This window comes from Tachysurus fulvidraco, chromosome 1 (assembly GCF_022655615.1).
Source record: "Tachysurus fulvidraco isolate hzauxx_2018 chromosome 1, HZAU_PFXX_2.0, whole genome shotgun sequence".
In the NCBI taxonomy this organism is placed as follows: domain Eukaryota; kingdom Metazoa; phylum Chordata; class Actinopteri; order Siluriformes; family Bagridae; genus Tachysurus; species Tachysurus fulvidraco.
The window spans coordinates 35,868,302-35,889,236 of NC_062518.1; the positions used below are offsets into that span (position 1 = coordinate 35,868,302).

General features: G+C 37.8%; 1 protein-coding gene across 5 annotated transcripts; it reads left to right on the plus strand.

Annotated features, from left to right (window-relative positions):
- The first annotated feature begins 2,047 nt into the window (after positions 1 to 2,047).
- gc2 (guanylyl cyclase 2) lies at positions 2,048 to 20,914 on the plus strand. 5 transcript variants are annotated; one of them, XR_007143773.1, is made up of 22 exons: positions 5,861 to 6,119; positions 7,087 to 7,929; positions 8,039 to 8,343; positions 9,000 to 9,354; positions 9,525 to 9,609; positions 9,763 to 9,859; positions 9,937 to 10,062; positions 10,159 to 10,239; positions 11,523 to 11,699; positions 11,970 to 12,126; positions 12,347 to 12,496; positions 12,615 to 12,763; positions 13,332 to 13,495; positions 13,829 to 14,021; positions 15,684 to 15,858; positions 16,027 to 16,125; positions 16,229 to 16,323; positions 17,189 to 17,274; positions 17,361 to 17,449; positions 18,361 to 20,270; positions 20,455 to 20,551; positions 20,698 to 20,913. XR_007143773.1 is itself a non-coding variant. In XM_047817925.1 (19 exons), exons 2-19 carry the CDS (start codon positions 7,176 to 7,178, stop codon positions 18,479 to 18,481), a joined length of 3,369 nt encoding a protein of 1,122 aa, XP_047673881.1. In that variant the 5' UTR covers positions 5,859 to 6,119; positions 7,087 to 7,175; the 3' UTR covers positions 18,482 to 20,309. The 5 variants fall into 5 exon arrangements, 1 of the variants encoding a protein (XP_047673881.1); XR_007143771.1 differs by lacking the exons at positions 5,861 to 6,119; positions 17,361 to 17,449 and adding an exon at positions 2,048 to 2,167; XR_007143772.1 differs by lacking the exon at positions 17,361 to 17,449 and having other exon boundaries at positions 5,858 to 6,119; positions 9,940 to 10,062; positions 20,698 to 20,914.
- The last annotated feature ends 21 nt before the right edge of the window (positions 20,915 to 20,935 follow it).

Consider the following 20,935-nt stretch of genomic DNA (forward strand, 5'->3'; position numbering starts at 1 on the left):
TCTCAAGGTTTCTTGCAAATATGGTCCCAGAGAGTTTTTCCCTTGTTGCTGGCTTGCTCATTAACGATAAATAATGAATTGAATCAATGTTGATTGTTAAAAAAAATATACAAACAAAATTGAATTGAATTGAATTCATAAAATTCAGTTCATTTACAAAACAACAATATTTTAAAACGTTTCAAATTATGAGTGCTAATTACTACACCATGTTCTCTTCCAACAAGATAGATTTCTCTGGACATCATGCTAATGACTTCCTGTGCTCTGATATGGTTTGCTAACAGCAGCTGCTTAGACAGGCAGAAAAGTTCTTATACAGAGTTGTGTTTATTACCACGCAGACCGGGTGGGTCACAGGGGTCCGGGGCGTCGTTTGTGAAATCATGTTTTATGTGGAAATGCTCATCTGGGAGATATTTTATGTGGAAATGTTCATCAGCACTCAACTTGTGAAGAAACATCTGTGGGGGAGGAACAGTTACAGAACATATTCTCTCCCTCTGTGTTATCACCAAGTCAGGAAACACCTCCCAGTGGAGAGGGCAGAGCGAGAGAGGAAGTGGGACTCTATATGAATCTAAATGGAGGAGGAAAGTGAAAAAGAGAAAAAGAGAAGGAGAAAATTAAGAAAAGCAGGGAAAAATGGTGAATGTGGAAGGTCATGATATTGACTGGAATGTCAGGAAAGGCCATTTTCCACAAAAGCTGAAGAAATGAAGTTTGAGGCATTAAGTGGAGACATAAGTCCATGGCTAATGATCATCTTTCTTCAGCAGTTGTAGCTCATTGTTTGTAAAGGAAATCATTTATATTGTGCTTGTCCTAGGCTCAGAGTGCTTTACGATCAGGCGCCAGGAATGTGGACAGAACTAAACTGGATTTATGACGCATGAGGTCTCCAGAGCTGGCAAAGCTGACTGATGTCTATGCACGAATGCCATCTTTTAGCCTTTTTGAGTTTATTTCGTGTTAAATAATCTGTGGTCTATACTGTTTCTGTTTCAGGTTCTCTGAAAGTTTGCTTTACTTTCTTTTTGATGTATTCCAGATCCTTGCATTTGTTCCAAGAGCAGCACTAAATGTCTCTGAAACATGATGGACACCAATATGCAGGACATTAAAGTACAAACAGTGGAAGATGTGTACATACACACACACACACACACACACACACACACACACACACACACACACACACACACACACACACACACACACACACACACACACACATTTTCATCAAAACAGTTATTAATGTATCTAAACAAGGTTACACCTACACTATTGTTCAAAATTTTGGAAACACTTGAAAATCTGTGTGTTTTCCAGTAGTTTTTCACACTCACAGTACAGTTTATGCTGTTCTATAAAGGGAGTAGTTCACAGCATGCTAAGATAAGTTCTTACCATGAAAAGAAAGAAACAAACAAACCCAACTCCTGATGCTCCAGATACTAAACTATCCTAAAGAAGGCCACTTTCATTGCTGTAGTTTTATTTGAATCAGTACAACAGTTCTCAGCTGTTCGAGCGCAATTACAAAAGAGATTGATTTTATAATAATCAATTGGCCTTATAAATTACTTAACACTGACAAGCAACTATAAGATGAGATTATAATAAAGGTCTGATGGTTGCTGATAATGGGCCTCTGTGTGACAAGGTAGATTACTTTCTTCAAAAATCATTTGATTAAACTGATAATGAGATTTATTTGTGGATTTGTAGATTTATCTCAAACTTCAGACATAGAATTACTATAAACAACAAATAACATAACTATACTTTCATCAAAAGTACATCAAATTAAAGTCAATTAAACATTATTTTACATAAATAAAATAACTTTTATGCTGATAAAGGTAAAGATTTTGGCCTGTCCCACAATATCATTGTTCTTATTCAGCGAGACATTCAATTTGCATATTGAAGGCAAAATAGTACAGAATTTATTTGTATATTGTTTTAAGTATTGTCTCATTGTTAAGCACTATTTTTGGCATACAGTATCCAATATTTTTTATCAAATATAAATTATTTTATCAGTTTCCCCAAATTTCATGTCAGCCCTGTGACCTGTGACCCCCACCAAGAGTCCTTTAAAAAAATAATGCTACTTTCCACTGACATCACTTCCAGGAAGTCACGATCAGGATTCCAACAGGTAAAACACAAGTAACTCTCTCTCTCTCTCTCTCTCTCTCTCTCTCTCTCTCTCTCTCTCTCTCTCTCTCTCTCTCTCTCTCTCTCTCTCTCTCTCTCTCTATTTTGGATTTATTTTGGGTTTAACAGAAAGGAAGGAAAAAGTTTGCAAAGTTACCATTTAAAAGTCAAATTTAAAGTTTGTTTTAACTTAAAATAATCAATACTGACAATATTGATAGTCAAAGTGTACATGATCTCCTGTTACCTTGACATATTAGCTAGAAATGAACAAATTAGCTTGAAATCGTCAGCCCTTTTAGTTTTCCCGTGTGTCACATTAGCCACATTATTTTTAATGTATTATTATAATAAGGTTTCCCTTATTATTGGTAATTTTGAGCTAATGTCTATATGTATATGTAGGGCATTTGGTAGCCTAGTGATTAAGGTGTTGGGCTACTGATCAGAAGATGGAGAGCTCAAATCCCAGGTCCACCAAGCTGCCGCTGCTGCATCCCTTTCCAAGGCCCTTAACCTTCAATTACAAGTATAAAAATAATTATAAGTGCATGTCACAATGGATAAGGACATCTGCTAAATGTTGTACTGTAAGTAGTTAGTTTTGTTCATACATGCATCTTGTAATTAAAGTATTTAGATAGTTTTCACATTACTGTGTAGATATATTTTATTTAATATTTTCACTATTTACAGATAACAGTAGATAGACAGGACTCACTCACGCATGGAAAAATATGCATGGACAAGTCTAATAATAATAGCCTTAAAACATTAGATCAGTTAGAAAGTTAATGTGCTTCATAAATACAGCTATTCCAAGTGAGTTCAAAACAAAATAATGCAATATAAAAAACAATATTAGGTAACACATATGTGCCGTGTAAAGAATTTGTCCTGTTAATCTGTTCAGTCATGTAACTATTACATCAGTCCTGTTGCTGTTGGTCTGCAACTGAGGAATGACACCGAGGTCCTAATGTGAGTAATAGCTGTTTTGATTTCACTGACCACTCAGAAATAAGTGAATGATATTTGTGATTTTGGAAGCTGGATGAAAAGTGCATGAAATTCTGCCAAAATACCCTTTCAGCATATTCACTCCGTGCATTTAACTACTCTATAAGCAAAGCTTATGAACAGTGGACATTTACTCCTAGTTTTGCAGAAACAATTAGGCCAAGCCCTGATCTTACGACTTCTGCAGTTGTATATTCATTCATTCATCCATTCATACGTTCAATATTTTATCAATTTTCCCTTTTCTTCTCTCTTTATTTGCTTTGTTATTAACATCTATCTATCTATCTATCTATCTATCTATCTATCTATCTATCTATCTATCTATCTATCTATCTATCTATCTATCTATCTATCTATCTATCTATCTATCTTCAGAAACAATCTTCTGTCTTCCTTCCATCCCACTTTTCCTCCCTCCCCTATTTCTTTCTTTTTTTATTTGTTTATTTATTTATGCGTTATTTATTTACTTCCTTTCTTCCCTGATCTTTTGCTGTAATATCAACAGCAAGTGATCCTAAATAGTTCTGTAGGCAGACATGTGTAGGTATCTACTTCTTGGTCCCAGTCATCTGATGAAAATAGTCATTGATAAAGTCCACAGAACCTGGTTGATTTTTCAAGCAGACTGTCAGACTTTATCAGCATTTCCAAACACAGCATTTTGTAACACTGCCACTGGATTTGCAACATGAAAAGAACCCACTTTTGCTCAGAGTCCAGTTTATAGCTACTGTGAGTAGCCACAAAATTGACACTGAATGATCAACAGCATGATGGTGCTTCTATATTTAATAAAATACTCATGCTGTTTAGAGACAAAATAATTGCCTTCTGTCATTTAGCTTAATAGTAGGCTATTATACCAAAGTACATGAATGACTCTGAATGAATTAGGTCTAAGAATTATGTTTAGCTCAAACAATATTTTTCTTTCATTTGTTGGTGTGTATAAATAAGTATTTCTGGTCCCTCCTCCAATAACAGATACTACACAAATCCTACAAGTAACCAAATGACCCTTAAGAGTTCTTAGTTCCCTAAAATGGTTCTGCTTGCTACCTTGTCCTCTAGGGAAACATTCACACTTTAAAACAAACCTGAATCAGATATTTTTTTAAGATTCTTACCCAATATGGTCATTGGGTGTTGTGCTGATGGAGATTTACTACAGGAAAGAGTCAAGTTTCTCCTGTGATGAATTTCAACATCACAGTGAATTTGTAGTAGAATTAAGACAGAGTAAAGGAGAAAGACATTACTTCACTTGTGTCATGTATCAGTGCTATTATTTTCTCTGTATATCTTACTCACAATGGAGACGTGGAAATACTGAAGCATTGCTTAATATTTTTGTAATATTTACAATATAGAAAACAATGTTATACAAGCAATGTAATATTTCAAGAAATCTCACCGGTCACTAAAAATATTTAAAAAAAATATTTAGTGAGGGAATGCATTTGTTCAGGTTTTTGGCTTGGTGTGATAAAGAGAAAGCAGATATCGAGGCTAAAGTTGCAGGGTGGAGAATCCAGTACATTTTTATTATTGTACATTTGAACTCCATCAGCATTCATGCAATGCAAATCTGTATTCTACTGCCTCCATTCTGTGTAACAAGGAACTACATGTAGAAACTGAAAACATACATTGGTTCCAAACATGAAATATTATTCATTCTGGCTGTAATAAAACTTGTATCTGATCTTTGCCTTCGGCCATCAGATGCTACATAAACAACCTGAAAGAAACAAAAGAAGCAACATTTCAATTCCAGAACATCATCTTCAAGTTCGACAGGAATTTACAGGCAAAACAATAGATGTCAATATTACAATACCATATATACTGTTATATAATACACAAAGGCCTTGAACATTTGTAATTGTAAAGTTGAAATATTAATTCGAAATTATTGTCCAGACATTTGCACTTTTTTTTAGGAAATGCTTATGTTGCTTTGACAGGTCATTGTTGATATTGCCTGTCTGTTGTACATTCGCAGATAATCATGAGTTGTGTTTGACCAGGTTGCTATAACTCACAGCCATTCACCCAGCGATCTGCCAAATATTGTTTTTGCACCAGCTCCAAGTCAATCCATTTTCCACAACTAATAGTTCTGTGTGCCATGTCTGTCTCCTTTAGCTATATAAGGACATTGAGGTTTCAGGCACTCATGCTAGTAGGGCATCTGGTTCTCCCTTAAGTTGGTGATTTCACATGCTCCTCAGGGAACATGTTTCTAAAACTAGTGCAATAATAATTACTAACAGGATCATTTCGTTGATCTGGAGGATTGACTCAACTGCATGACCATTCATGTACAAGACCACCTACTATTTACTCCATTAATGAGCCGACTTGACAACATAACCGATATAATGTCATATACTGTATAAGTCATTCTACAGTATTTCATGCCTGGTATACTGTATATAAGCATTGTCTCATTAAATGCTCTTTGTATAATCATTCAATTTTCAACATGACCAGTTAGAGGATAATGCTATTTCAGACTTTACTTCAAACTATATTAAGAGTGGGTTAGAGAGTACTCGGAGATAAATAATCAAAGAAAGAAATCAGTTGGTTTAAAATTGGATTGATATAATCTTCAGGTCATTCACTTGAGGTCGGCTATGCCGTCACTTCAGGAAGAGGATACTTGGAGAGGATTAGAAATGTAACCTAATGCTGGCTGGAGCCCCGTTAGGGCCTCTGCGGCACCAATGGCTTTCTTCTGGATACATTTCTGTTCCTGTAGTTCATAGCTAGACTCATAATGAATGTAAAACTAGACCAAAATAGTTTCTCCTGGATTTTAATGCGTATGAAATGTTGGTGGTCTGCAGATTTATGCTTTACAGATGAGGATAAGGTGTTATGCAAATGATCATCCGAATTTACTTTATCAAATAGAACTGGTAAGTAAACACGATTTTTACATCTATTCTAGTGAATGAATTGGTCATATCACTTTACTGATCTTTGGTAACTGAATTGCAGGGAACAACCCAAGCCAGTACATTTTGGTTAGCAACTTTAGATTTTGAAAATAGTGATTGGTGCACAGATGTATACCAATATCTAGTAGGAAATAGCTTTCAGCAGTAGCTGTCAAATTTTAATATATGATTAATTAATTATAATTAACAAGAGTGTGTGTGTGTGCCCTGTGATGGGTTGGCACTTCGTCCAGGGCGTATCCTGCCTCAATGCCCGATTACGCCTGAGATGACGCGCAGGCTCCCCGTGACCCGAGAAGTTCGGATAAGCGGTAGAAAATGAATGAATTAATGAATTATAATTAACAGGTTTAACATGTACATATTTTAGTATCTTTAAGGCCTATGCTGAAGAGGGATTAGATTAAACTTCACAGACATAATAAGATAATCCTACTGTAGTTTTTCAGCAGTCTTGTAATTAATTATTTTGTAGTCAGATACCATCTTCAAACCAATGATGAATGTCCTTTTAAGGAGACAGAAGGTTTTCATTGTATGCAATAATGAGAATGCTTAAAGGTCAACATCGTAAAGTGCGTTCACTGTTGGCTGCGTTAAGTCACTCAAGAGCACTTCTATGATATGCTTTAACAATTTTCAGTCACCTAAATTCTCACAGAGCTTCATACTACAATGTAATTTGTGAGCAGATGATTGACATGTTTCACAGTCGTATGTATTTATAGGATATAGTGTACACTTAAAAGGATTGTGCTGATCCGATTCTTACCCTTAATCCCTCTATTACTTACCACAACACAGATCTGTACATTTTTTACAGCACATTTATAGATTACAGTTATAATCTTAAGGAAATCAACCACTTATTGTAGAGCTATTCTCTACTGTAGAATACCAACTCTTTAATTTTCTCTCGTCACAGAACTATGGGTAGGCTTCAACAATGACACCTCTGATGTGACACCTGGTGGGCTCCAGAGCACACCAACCTTCCTGAGCCGTAGCCCTGAGATGCGACGGCGGCTCTGTGCCTTCTATAATTTACCACCAGAATGGGCCAGCCAAACCAGTGATCAATGTTCATCTTACCCTCATCAGTATGGCCATCTCTCCTCCTGTTCCAGTTGGCACTTCTGGGCCTCTGCAATCCTGTTGTGCCTCCTTTATCCTGTATCCTCTGCTGCTGCTATCTTTCGAGTAGGGGTGGTCGGCCCATGGACCTGTGACCTCCTCTTTGCCAAAGCTTATCCCAGTGCAGCAGCACAACTAGCTGTAAGTCATATCAACCAGGACCCATCCCTCTATCCTGGGGTCACTTTTGATTATGTCATCCTGGAAGAAGATTGTGAGACATCACAGGCTCTATCCCACTTCCTTGGCTACTATGTGCGGGCGTCTGCATTTGTTGGTCCTGTCAACCCAGGTTACTGTGACACAGCATCCCTTCTGGCAAAAAGCTGGAACAAAGCTGTGTTTTCCTGGTCATGTAGTGGTGATGAGCTCGATACCAGACACAACCACCCCACCTTTGTCCGCACTATGCCATTGCCCACTCTTGTGTTGCTCCATCTTATGCGGCACTTCCGCTGGGCTCACGTGGGTATCGTTTCCTCAGGTGATGACATCTGGATAGAGACTGCAAGCAAGGTAGCTAATACTTTGCGCAGCCATGGTATGCCTGTTGGCATAGTGGCAACTATCGGGAAGGACATGGTCAGTATGCGCAAGACCCTAGCCAAGGTCAAGAAAGTAGAAAACCTACGCTGTGAGTCAAAAGTTCCACTTGTAGAAATGTACAGTAATAATGCATGTCATTGGCTTCTCTTGCCAGGTCTCTGTCATTCATTTTTATCTCTGTTTCTGTTCCATTCTAGTGGTCATCCTATGTATGCACTCCATCTTAATAGGAGGTAAAGATCAGCAGATGCTTCTTGAGATGGCACATGATATGAGGATGACAGAAGGGTCTATGGTATTTGTGCCCTACGACACTCTCCTGTACAGCTTGCCCTACCAAAACCTTTCACAATATATCCTTCCCAACAATAGCAAGCTGCTGCATGCTTATGATGCTGTGCTTACCATCACTGTGGAGTCTCCAGAACGGCACTCATTTTATCAAGCTTACACTGAGGCACAGACTGGTGGAAAGCTTCCCAAGAACATTAAACCCCATCAGGTGAGAGGGCAGTGAGAGTGGGTGGAAAATTCACTCAAACTGGGGAAGTGCTTAAAGTATTTGTGTTTATATTGAGATTTAGATAAATTAATTGGTTTAACATCTGGTTGGTTTCTTCTGTCTGGCATTCAGCATAAAAATAAAACAAGTCAAACACCTTATATAGTATTTTATCTTATCTTATCATCTTACAGTATCTGATCTTATCTTATCTTCTTATATTTATTCTTACATATACTGTACCTTGTGTACACTGGAACAATATGTCATTTCTCAAAGCCTCCAGTAGTACCATAATTAGCACATCCTATAAAAGCACAATGCAGACCACAACATTCTGTAATTCCATACAGTTTGATCTGGTCATTATATTATTCACCTGTAGAAAGTGGTACAGATTAAAGTCGAGTGGTCTATTATTTTATTGATCCTCCTAATCATATAGCAACACAAACTGTTGTGGCCTTGATGTGCAGTGTAGATTGATCACCTAGGTCCTAAAGCCAACGATAATCTCTTCAACATTAACATTTGTTTTTTTGTACCACACTGATTGGTGTGAATGCAACAGGCTGGTAGTCTCTGTGGAAGAATACAGATGATTTCTTTATGTGCTTGTCATATCAAGAGATATTAAAAATGTTTTAATCCTATAGGTGTCCCCTCTGTTCGGTACCATCTATTCCTCTATCCTGTTTATTGCTCATGCCATGCAGAGTTTAAAAGCATCAAGACAGTGGATGTCTGGAGATAATCTGGCCCAGCATGCACATAACCTGACATTCAAGGGATTCAGTCACCCCATCCACACAAGTCATTCAGGCTTGGGTCTACTGGATTATGTTGTGCTGGATACAGATGGCTTATCATGGGAAATGAGGCCCTGCTACAGAATAGAAATGGAGACGGACATGGTACACTTCCTTGGTCGGTCTATTCACTTCCCCCGATTTGGGCCACCTAAGACTGACTCCAGATGCTGGTTCACGCATGGAATTATCTGTGGTAGAGGTAGGAGGGTACACCCACCCACCCAACCACCCACACACACACACACACACACACACACCCACACACACACATATATACACATGCTAAACAAACACACAGGCTTTACAAGATACACTGGTTAAGATCCATAAGTATGACTCAGTCTATAAATTCTTTCCATCTTTCAACAGGTGTGGATCCTTTCCAACTGATTATTTTCTTAATATGTGTCTTTCTACTAATCTTCTCTTTTGTTGCTTCTGTTTACTTTATAAGGTAAAATCATGTTGCTATATACTTCTCTCTTTATATTTATAGTGCAATCTAAAATAGCATAATAAGAATAGGAATAATTATTAAGAGTTTAACACATAATGCAGATTATTTCTTCATCAGCACTGACATCTTTCTTACTATCGTGTCTCCTAGGCGACGACTCAGTCAGATTCAATTAGTCCGAGGCCCAAATAAAATCCTGCTGACCTTGGCTGATGTCACCTTTATCAACCCATCACTAAGTAACAAGGTAATTTTTCCAGGATTTTATACAAACACAAACAATAAAGATACACGCTAATGACTAACACACCTTTCTAAATCCAGAAGATGAGTTTGGAAGAAAGCAAGACCAGTGATACTAGAAAAAGCATCTCAGAGCGCAGCCACACCTCTCCATTCTCTAGTCAATCTCCAGCCACCTATGAGAATTCAAATGTCGCCATCTTTGAGGTACTGTATAGCATATTCAGTGAATATTTCAGAAATTTAACAGGAGAGTGAAAGACAGAAGAGTTCATTTTTTCAATCCCACCTCTTGTTTTGCAGGGAGATTGGGCTTGGCTAAAACGACTTCCCCACGGAAACTTTCGGAGTATCAGCCCGAGTACCACTGATGTGTTTGAACTAGTGAGTCATCGCTAGATAGTTTAATTTCTAAACACTCAAAGGTCAAACCTTTTTTTTTAGTTTGTGTGTGTGTGTGTGTGTGTGTGTGTGTGTGTGTGTGTGTGTGTGTGTGTGTGTGTGTGTGTGTGTCTATCATTAATTATGACCGAATGCACTTTTCCAAGACTTCTCTATGTACACACATAAACAGTATTACATACAAATCATAGTAATAAATTAAATTGATTATATCTTTTCAGCTAAGTAATGTGGGAGGACAGTGACTCCATCTGTGAATAGACTGTAAATCATCTGTGACTGCATGAGAACAGTGAAATGCCTTTTTCTCAACAACTCAACGACTGCATATTTACTTACCTTTTGCTTTTGCTTTAGTTCCATATACTATTTGCTACTTTGCTAACGGCTATGAATTTGACAATCAAATCCTAGCATTTTGTTCTGAACATGATTGGTGTGATTTTTAAGTACATAAACACTTGCCAGAGATACAGTACATACCCTATACAGCCAACATTGTGTGGACACCAGATTATCACACCAAATAAGTACTGTAGTTCTTAAATATCCCATTTCAAATCCATGGGCATTTACATGGAGTTGGCCACCTCTTTAGCTACTCTTTGCTGAGAGCCTCCGCTCTTCAGAATAGGTTTTTCACAAGATTCTGGAACATGTCTATGGAGATATAAGCCCATTAAGGCATAAGTGCTTTACTGAGGTTAGACAGTGATGTCAAACAAATAATCTTGGCACTCAGTGTTACAATTAATCTCAAAAATATTTATTGAGTTTGAGCTCCGGGTTCTGTGTAGGCCGTTTAAGTTCCTCAACACCAAACTCAGGAAACCGTGTCTTTATTGATCACTCTTTGTGCACAAGGGCATTGTCATCCTGGAACCCATTAATGTAAAAATCAATATTAAAGCAGACAAATACATTTTTTTAAAATTGTGTGCTTCCAACTGTGTGCCGATACTTTGGGAGAAGAACCACATATGGATGAGATGATCAGGTGTCCACAAGCATTTGGTCATACTGTATAGTGTAGTTTAGCTAGTGGTGGAAGATAAATGCATTTCATTCAAAACAATAAAAATGTGTTTACAGTTTGATCAACTTAGAGCTCTCTTATGCAAATAATCTGAAAATGTAACCTTGGTAAGGTCTAATGCTTTTTAGCAAGTATAAATCTTTTAGACTCTCATTTAACATGCTTTCTCTAATTTCCATCCTATTTGTATGTAAAGTGATTCATACAGCATTTACATCTTTTTCTGCAGATGAAAGACATGAGGCATGAGAATGTTAACCCATTCCTGGGCTTCTTTCACGACTGTGGAGTGTTTGCCATAGTGACGGAGTTCTGTTCCCGTGGCAGCCTGGAAGATCTGCTGCATAATGACGATGTCAAACTGGACTGGATGTTTAAATCTTCACTCCTGCTAGACCTCATTAAGGTAGTCCTCTCTGTCAGTCAAAAAGATGGTTGTTCAAACCGCAGGACCACCAACCTGCCACTGCTGGGTCCTTGAGCTCCACTGCTTAATTGTATGAATGAGATTCAATGTAAGGGTGTTTGCTAAATGCAATATATGTAATGTAGGAGTCCACAAGAGGAAATTGATTGATGTGAAATATGTAGTTTAGACAAAGGTATATTTGCTTTAAACAAATAAATGATGCAGATTATAATATGACTGTTTGTGTGTGAATGTTCCTGCATGTAGGGAATGAAATACCTCCACCACAGGAATGTATGTCATGGAAGGCTGAAGTCCAGAAACTGTGTTGTTGATGGGCGTTTTGTGCTCAAAGTGACTGACTATGGCTACAATGAAGTTTTGGAGTCTCAGAGGTTTTTATACATAGAGCCACAGCCTGAGGGTGAGTATGTGTACTTTGTGAGCTCTTTTATCTGTTCATCTTAGTCATGCAGATACCAGGTTTCTGCACTATCCATATGACCCCTGGTGGCTTGTGCTTTTTTTTTTTTTTTGCCAGCCTCTTTAGAATTGTTGAGGTTTAGGTCTCATGCCCGAACTTGTTCATGCTTCTCTATATACAACTCTACTTACACTTATTCTCTTTTTTGGACTCTACACAGAGCTGCTGTGGACAGCCCCTGAGATCTTGAGAACTTCCTATCCAGGGCTGAAAGGCAGTCTGGCAGGGGATGTTTACAGCTTCTCCATTGTCATGCAGGAAGTTGTGGTGCGAGGGCCACCTTTTTGTATGTTAGAGCAATCTGCTCAGGGTAGGACAATCTGTCTGGCATATTTTATTTTAAAAGATATAATATAATCAAGTGTCTTTGATTGCCTCTTCCTTGGGGGTGTAACCTTGCAGATTTAAATGTGTTTTGATCACTACAGAAATTGTTCAGAAGGTGAGGAAGCCTCCACCATTGTGCAGACCCACTGTATCTCCAGACAATGCTCCCCTGGAGTGCATCCAGCTAATGAAGCAATGCTGGAATGAGCAGCCTGAGAGGAGACCAACATTTGATGACATCTTTGATCAGGTGGCCTGCCATTTAAAAAAATGTTAAAAACCTCGAGAATAATGTTAAGAGCGTGTGTAGAGAAGGATAAATGTGAAAACACTGCAAAAGTTCTAAAATAAAGTAGGAAGTAGGAAGCAAAAAAACATATTAATGAATAATTTCTGGTACATTTCTAATACATAAATCTCACAAAACTGTTAAAGGTATGAGAAGGTCAACCCTGCAATATCATTTTTCTCATCCCCACAAAAACAGTGTGAGGGGTGTTTTAAAAATGACTTTGACCCAAAACACAGATAAAAAAAAGACATTTTAAATAATATCGGCCTTCATATGGACAGGGATTTTATTTTAGCATAACAAGAGCATTGATAATTATGTGAGGTTATAAGACTATAAAACGATCTTGACAACATATTACAATACAAGATTTGGAAAACCTTTACTAGAGTAACTTTTCATAGATTAAAAAAGACAAAAAAAATCATTTCAGATATCTTGGATTATTTATTTTTTTAATTTACTAGAACAAACTTCTATCCATCTGTTAGAGCCTCACCATTATCTCTCCCTTTCCTTTCTTCAGTTCAAGAACATAAATAAAGGGAAGAAGACAAACATCATAGACTCCATGCTGAGGATGCTGGAGCAGTACTCCTCTAACCTGGAGGAACTGATCAGGGAAAGGACAGAGGAGCTGGAAATTGAGAAACAGAAGACAGAGAAATTGCTTACACAGATGTTGCCACCGTGAGTAGAATATATTGGAATATATGGAAATATATTCACATTTTGTAATACAGGATATTTGTCTATATAATAATTTAATAGGATGCTTTCTTAAAGAGCTAAAATAAGTTTAAAAAGATTTTTTATAATGGTGTCCAAAAAATCATTTGTTTTTGACATCTGATGAAATAGTTTGTAGGTAATCATCTGATGATCTGATTTCTGTTAGCTCTATGTTTGTGGTAGTAAACTATTTCTGTATTCAAGGGTATGTACCACTTGATTCACACACATACACACAAAAACACGGTCTCAAGCTCTAATTGTTTGTTGTTTTCATTCCGTCTGCTCTAGGTCAGTAGCCGAGGCTCTGAAGTTGGGAACCACAGTTAAACCAGAGTATTTTGACAGTGTCACTGTCTACTTCAGTGATATTGTTGGCTTCACTACAATCTCAGCCAACAGTGAGCCCATCGAGGTGGTGGACCTTCTTAACGACCTCTACACACTCTTTGACGCAATCATCGGCAACCATGATGTGTACAAGGTGACTGTTATTTGGCTAGGGAGTGAGAACATCTGCTTGAGTCAGATCTTTTTATTACTGTATTTGTACATCACTAAGAATATGAAAGTGAGTTTTTATGAGTTTTTTAAGGCTAATTGCTAATTGCTAAGGCTAATTTGGATCGTTAGTTCTGACAATATACATACATTGGTGCATTCTGTGTAAGTGAATACAAGTTATGCATGTAACTGTGATCCTCTGAAACTGAATAAACGCATGGACAGATGAGAATCACATGCCAAAACCTTCCAGCACAGTCACAAAGTAACATATCACTTCATATTTGCAAGAAATAATTCTGTGTTACAATAGGTTAGCATCTGTGCTCTGGGTGATGGGAACATAAATCCACTTGCAGTAACCGGTCCTGTGGATAAACAGCCTAAATTAAGTCTTACAGAAGTACTTTTATCAATGAATATGTCAATACAGGTTCATTTGGTCAAAGACTAAGAACGCGTCTTTCTTCTGAAATTGATGTATATTGAGTAGACTCCTTGATCCACTGATTTATCGTTTGTCACAAGACTGAACAGACTTCTAGGGTCTTTAAAGATGGTGGGGCACAGGCTCAGAAATGACCATGGTACATTGGTTTTACAGGCTTGATTTGAGGTACAGAGCATAAGCCAGGTAGTGTATAGACTCCTCATATCCTGTTCTACGGGCTTAGCCAGTACAAGCTGAAGATGGTGTCAATCGGTTGGAACAATGTTTGCAGATTTTAAGAATTGTTACTATTGAATACTAGCAATAAAAAGCTAATGCATTGCCTGTTTCTGTCTCATGTGATGCATGTCTAATTATTTGATTGAGACTGTGGTGGCTCAAGGGTCTGAGTTACTGATCAGTAGGTTGGGGGTTCAAGCTCCAGCACCACCAAGTTGTCACTTCTTGTGCTTGTGAGCAAAGCTTTTAACTCTCTCTGCTCCAGAACTCTCTCTCTCACTGCATTTTGTCTGACCCTGTGATCTGACTTCAACCCTCGTCTCACACAGGTACAGTAGACCTTCAGACTGGGTTTGGGGTATGGAAAAGGAATAGTGTCAGGGATAGTGTCAGGTTTTGGGATAAGTAAATGAAAAGTCCGTACAAAAATAGGTCAGCGTGCATACACAAATGATTTATTTTAGAATTCGTGCAAATTAATGAGTCCATACCGTGAACTTCACATAATTTGGAAATCCAGCATTTAGCTGATCCTCATAAGCGCTCATTTTCACAGTTGTAAAAATGATGACTTTTTTCTTCCATGAGGGAAGCAGAGCATCGAAATGTCTTGGTTTCCAACTGGACCGTTGTGCCTCCTGAAAATCCTGTAGGATCCAACCAATCAGATGACGACTTCAAAACTCTGAAACTTTCTAGTTTTGTGTACCATATGCATCAGACATTCAGCCAATGGTCAGAGGCTGAGACTACAGCAAACCCTAGCAAGCTGGTTATATGCAAATGAAAAATTCTTACTGTGCTGTAGTATGTACAGTATATGACAAATAAAAGCTTATTCTTCTTCTGAGACTGGATCAGGATAGAATTCAAACCAATAGTATAAAACTTACTAGCGTGCTTCTTCTTCTTCTTCTCTCTCTCTCTCTCTCTCTCTCTCTCTCTCTCTCTCTCTCTCTCTCTCATGTATAGGTTGAGACAATAGGGGATGCCTACATGGTGGCATCAGGTTTGCCTGTGCCCAACGGGAACCGCCATGCAGCTGAGATTTCCAACATGGCTCTAGATATCCTCAGTGCTGTGGGAACATTTAAAATGAGACACATGCCTGATGTACCGGTCCGAATCCGAATAGGACTTCACACAGGTCAGACAAATATCTGTGTGTAGAATGTGCGGCAGCAAGAAAATATTTGGGTTTTGTTCCTACCTGCACATAATCACTTGTAAGATAAACATGAATCTTTCAGCAGTAATTCAGAACATTTTTAAAAGGTACATAGCTGTTGATTTATACATGTATGTCCTTGTATAGGTCCTTGTGTAGCTGGAGTTGTGGGCTTGACTATGCCCAGGTACTGTCTGTTTGGAGACACTGTAAACACAGCTTCTCGAATGGAGTCCACAGGGATGCGTGAGTTAATAAGACATCAAACTCATATTTGAATATTTTCAAGGATTTCTCTATAGAATTTGATCCTGTTCCATAACTGAGTTGTTATCTTGGATTCCTACAGCATATCGGATTCATGTTCATTCCAGCACAGTTAAAATCCTGATGGCACTGAATGCAGGATATAAAGTCCAGTTGAGAGGAAGAATAGAGCTCAAGGTAAGACTCTTTGCTGAGAGATTCAGCAATAGAAATATTTACTCGGGTTGTGCGTTCAAATCCCACTGATTTGAGCAAGCCCACTGACCTTCAGCTGCTCAGTTGTATAAATTAAATAAATGTAATCGCTCGGGAGATTGATGTCTGCTCAGTGCCATATAATGTAAATCTACCTCATACCAGCTTCATGGTCCGCAATTTGTTTGTGAGCTCAGAATTTCTGAACAGTGTTTGTGTTGGATTGTGTCTCCACCTCACAAAAAAATCTAAAAAGCCTATACTAAACTGCCCCTAGTGAATAGTTTTCTGAATGTGTGCATACGTGTGCCCTGAGACACACAACCATTTGGGGTTTATCTCTTCATCACACCCAGTTTTCCCAAGATAAAGGATTAGGAGGTCACTTAAAATGATTAAGCATTGTAAATCACTTAAAACTTACAGTAAAAGGTCACTTAAAATGATGAAGCACGTAAATCATTTTGTACCCACGACTATTTCAGTAAATATAAACACTAGCTGGTGTATATTTACTGAAATAGTTGTGTGTAGAAAATTATTTTAAACCCATGAATAGCCGTTAAAACGGTCTATTGCTGAACTGACAGGAAGATAACTACCACTCATTACAACTGTGGGAAGCATCCCTCATAAGAACACATAGGCACATGCACATTTTAAGGTGGATGGGTCCAACAGCAGTAGCTACTGTGGACATCAACTGGTTTAACTGTGAACTCTGATTTGATTAATTGATTGATTGATCTTAAATATTATGTTGTGGAATTGAAGTCATTTTGCCTTCGTTTCTTTACACATGATGCATTACTTCCACGCTGACACTCTCAACTGCTTTCTTCCTCAGGGCAAAGGCACAGAAGAGACCTACTGGCTCATTGGAAGAGACAGTTTCACCAAACCACTTCCTGTCCCACCTGAACTGAAGTCAGGGTAAGAGTGGGTCATCCCATGGCCTGTGACCTGGCAGTGTGTCTGTGTGTGTCTTTCTTGTTCATCCTTTCTAATATATTTTGCAGGCAAATGGCACATGGCTTGCAGATGGAGGAAATAGCTGCATACAAGAGGCGGAAAGCGGAGAAAGAGCTTGCAAAGAAGAATAACTGAGGTAATGTTATGCATGGAGAATGTATAACATTACTGAAAGTGGTGTCTGAGATAGGAGACATGGGACACAATTAGCACATCTGTGCCATTATATTTGAACTACATTCTCCAACTATGAATTAACTCAGTTCTTCTACTTTCAAGTTATGTTTCTCAAGCTATATTTTGCCAGTTATCATTATTTTTCTTTTAACATTTTTCATACCAGCCATCATTGTGTGTGTCTCTGTGTATGTGAACTGAATAGCTTACAAAGCTGTTCAGTTTCAGAAGCTGGCGCTGAAACTCCTTCAAGGATATTAATGAAGATCTTCCCCACTTCAGTATAAAGAAAGACTGTAACCAAAATGAAATAAATCTTTATAAAAATGATATATATAACTATATAACTACTCTGTTTTTGGCCTTGGAAGATGCATGACTTGTATCGTTAAATATAGCAGTTCTACATGCTCTCTCTTTTCAGATGGCATTGCACTCTTCTGGTATGGATAGCTGTGAATGTGGCCGGCTTTTGAAAACCGGATGCCAGCTATGTTTGGCATGCAGATGTGTCTATTTGTGTTGTCTGTTCTATTCAATATGTCCTCCTAGGGTTCCAAATATAAATGTATTAATGTAGGCCTAAATCAGGGGTGTTCATTAATAAACAGTCAGGGTCAGTGTGGGTTCAGGGTTTTATTCCAACCAAGCAGAAACCACTCCTAAAAACTTTTGGAAAGTCAAGATTAGCTCTTTAAACGGGTGAAATTACTTGATCGGAATGAAAACCTGCACCTTGAATAAAGGGTTGGACGCTCCTGGCATAAATAATCAATAAATTTATTCTGCATCTACAGCTAATGAATGTGTTTAATAAAGTATTTAAATGAGTAGGTTGATGTACGCTCTTTATTGTATGCTGTTTTTCAGGCCTGAGAACAAGGACTTTAAGTTGATGCTTCAGAAGGCGGTGAAGAAGATCTCTGCTGTGCGTCAGGTGGCCCAGATTACTCTGGCTGATGAAGATAACATCATGATGCACCATCACTGACTACCTTTCACCAGTACTCTTGAGACAGGAACTTCAAATGCAACGAGGAAGTCCTATATATCAGCCTTCTTCTTTTTCTCTCTTGCTCTGGTCAAGATGGCTTGATCTCTGGATATTTACTGCCTATATTTGGGTTGGTGTGTCGCAAAAATCAGGACTTCGGCTTTATTTTAACGTCTCCTGTTCACGTTTGGACTTTAATACAGCATGTCGTCTTGTGTATATTTCAGAGACTTTTGCTGTAACTTCTCATTGTGGGACTTAATGTGCTATAAATGAATTAAACTGCTACAAGTAACACACACACACTCACAACTACTGGTCTGGTGGAATGTTCCAGCACTGTGGAAGCACTGTCTCTCCATGCTGAACTCCATCCTGAGAGATTACAGGTCTATTCTGAATATTATGAAGCACCTTTGTGACACAAGCCAAAGTCGCATATGAGGAACTAAAATTATCCACAGAGAATCCATTGCTCAGCAGGAGGAGGATTGGATCAGCAACATAGTGATAGACAGAGAGCCAGAGAAGTGAGAGTAAGAGATTGGATGAAGGGATAAAAGACCTGATTGCTTTCCATTTGCATACAAATTTCAAACTCTGGTTCCTATCATCTATAGGAAAGAAATGTCCTTCTCGCTTGAGGAGAAAGCTTCCAAACCCAGGTCATCTTTGTCCTGGCCAGGAAATAATAAGCAGAAACTTGGTGCATAAAAAAGAAACTATACTTACGTGTTAAAACATTTATGGTATAATTAGAGCTGAATGTAAGTGCATATGGTGCCCATATCTAGTAAACTGATCAACTGACATGGTTTTAGAATAGAACTACTGTATTACTGAAAATGTTCAGACAGACATATCTTAATAAGGGGTATGTTTAGCATGGACTCCCATGGATGTCATTATTTAAATGAACAAACCTTTTAGCAATTTATGGACTTGTCAAACATGTCAAATGTACAGTATCTACTGTACTTCGCTTTTGTTTTTTTATTGCTGTGATGTACCTTTAAAAAAATTGTGAAAATCACAAGTATGAGAACTGAAGACAAAACAAAATCTCTGTACTACCATGACATCAGTGAACAATTCCAAATGACTTTAAAATGAAATTCAGATATTAAAGTTGAACTTGTGTATTAAGGACACTTATCGGCTCCTCTGGACAACCTGCCATCCTGCAGTGTTTATAATCTGCTACACCTGATCCAGCTAAGAAGATGATCAGGAGCATGAGCTTACAGGTTCGGACTGATCTCTGTCAGAATTGCTAGACATTGATTAAGGCCATAATTTAAGCAAGTGGCTCTCAGTTTATTGGTCTTTACGAGTGCAGTTCCAACATCTGAAGTGTTTGGTTAGTTAGTTGAATCAGGTGTGTCAGCAATTCAAAAAGGTCAAAACTGGAGTTGTTTTAGCCACAACACACTTTTATTCGAAGGTGAAAAAAAAGAATTGATGTCAACTTAATAAAATTGGCAATTAAGAATAAAATCTGTCTTTTATTTCAACAGAGGTGTGTTTATTAGTTTTGTGAGCAGGCAATAATCCTGACTGTAAAACACTGACTTCCTAGGAAACAACGCCATTTTGTGGTCAGTGGTGTAAATGCAGCAGATGGTGACCTAGATGTTGTGTGGATTAGGCCAAGTGGCTCTATATAAGAAGTACACATAGTGACAAGGTCACCCTTAACTGGATTTAACAATTCTAAAGCCTCCCTGTTATCCTGCATGCAGATTATTACATACTCCTGAAGATGTTTCTGGAAATGATTATCTGTGTAAGTATGACAAATGAGGCGGTTGTTATTAATAGACAGCATTAATACATCAAAACTACAAAGCGAAAATGTGAGCAATATCATGTTCATGTTCAGGAGCAGTTTTTCACCTTATTAGGGGATGTGTTACCAAATCATTTTCTTTTCTTTTCTTTTCTTTTTCTTTCCTTTCCTTTACCAGCAGTACTACAATTGAAGACTGAAGAGAGATTTCATGCTAGTTCTATAGAATTTTCAGTTCTATAGAATTTACAGGCTAGAACATGGTTTCCAGGCTGATGGTAGTTAAAAGATTCTCTTTTCTCTATTCCATATTAACCAGCCAATGGTTATTTTATAATAGCCCACTGTTTTAAAATTTAAATTGTCCAAGCATGAAATGGGTGACTTTTATAGTATTTAAAACGTCCTGTAAATTTTTCCACAGCATAATACAATAAATAAAAAGAAACTCTTGAAGAGAAGAGACTAGAAGACATCAAGAACCTTTTATTGTTATTATTATTGTTTGTTGTTGTTTTTTGTTGTAATTTTATTTTATGTTTTTTATTGTGATTTGTCAGAGCTATGTGTATCTACAAAATTTTTAAAAAATACATTAAAGAGGTTCTATTTTATTTTATAAGTGAAATTGAGGCAATTCATGTCATCTACCACTTGAAGGA

Excerpts from the sequence above, each read along its gene's own strand:
- gc2 (XM_047817925.1), top strand. The coding sequence starts at position 7,176 with ATGCGACGGCGGCTCTGTGCCTTCTATAATTTACCACCAGAATGGGCC. Across the intron at positions 7,930-8,038 it reads GAAAGTAGAAAACCTACGCT|TGGTCATCCTATGTATGCAC; the intron begins GTGAGTCAAAAG and ends GTTCCATTCTAG. Across the intron at positions 12,764-13,331 it reads TTGATGACATCTTTGATCAG|TTCAAGAACATAAATAAAGG; the intron begins GTGGCCTGCCAT and ends TCCTTTCTTCAG.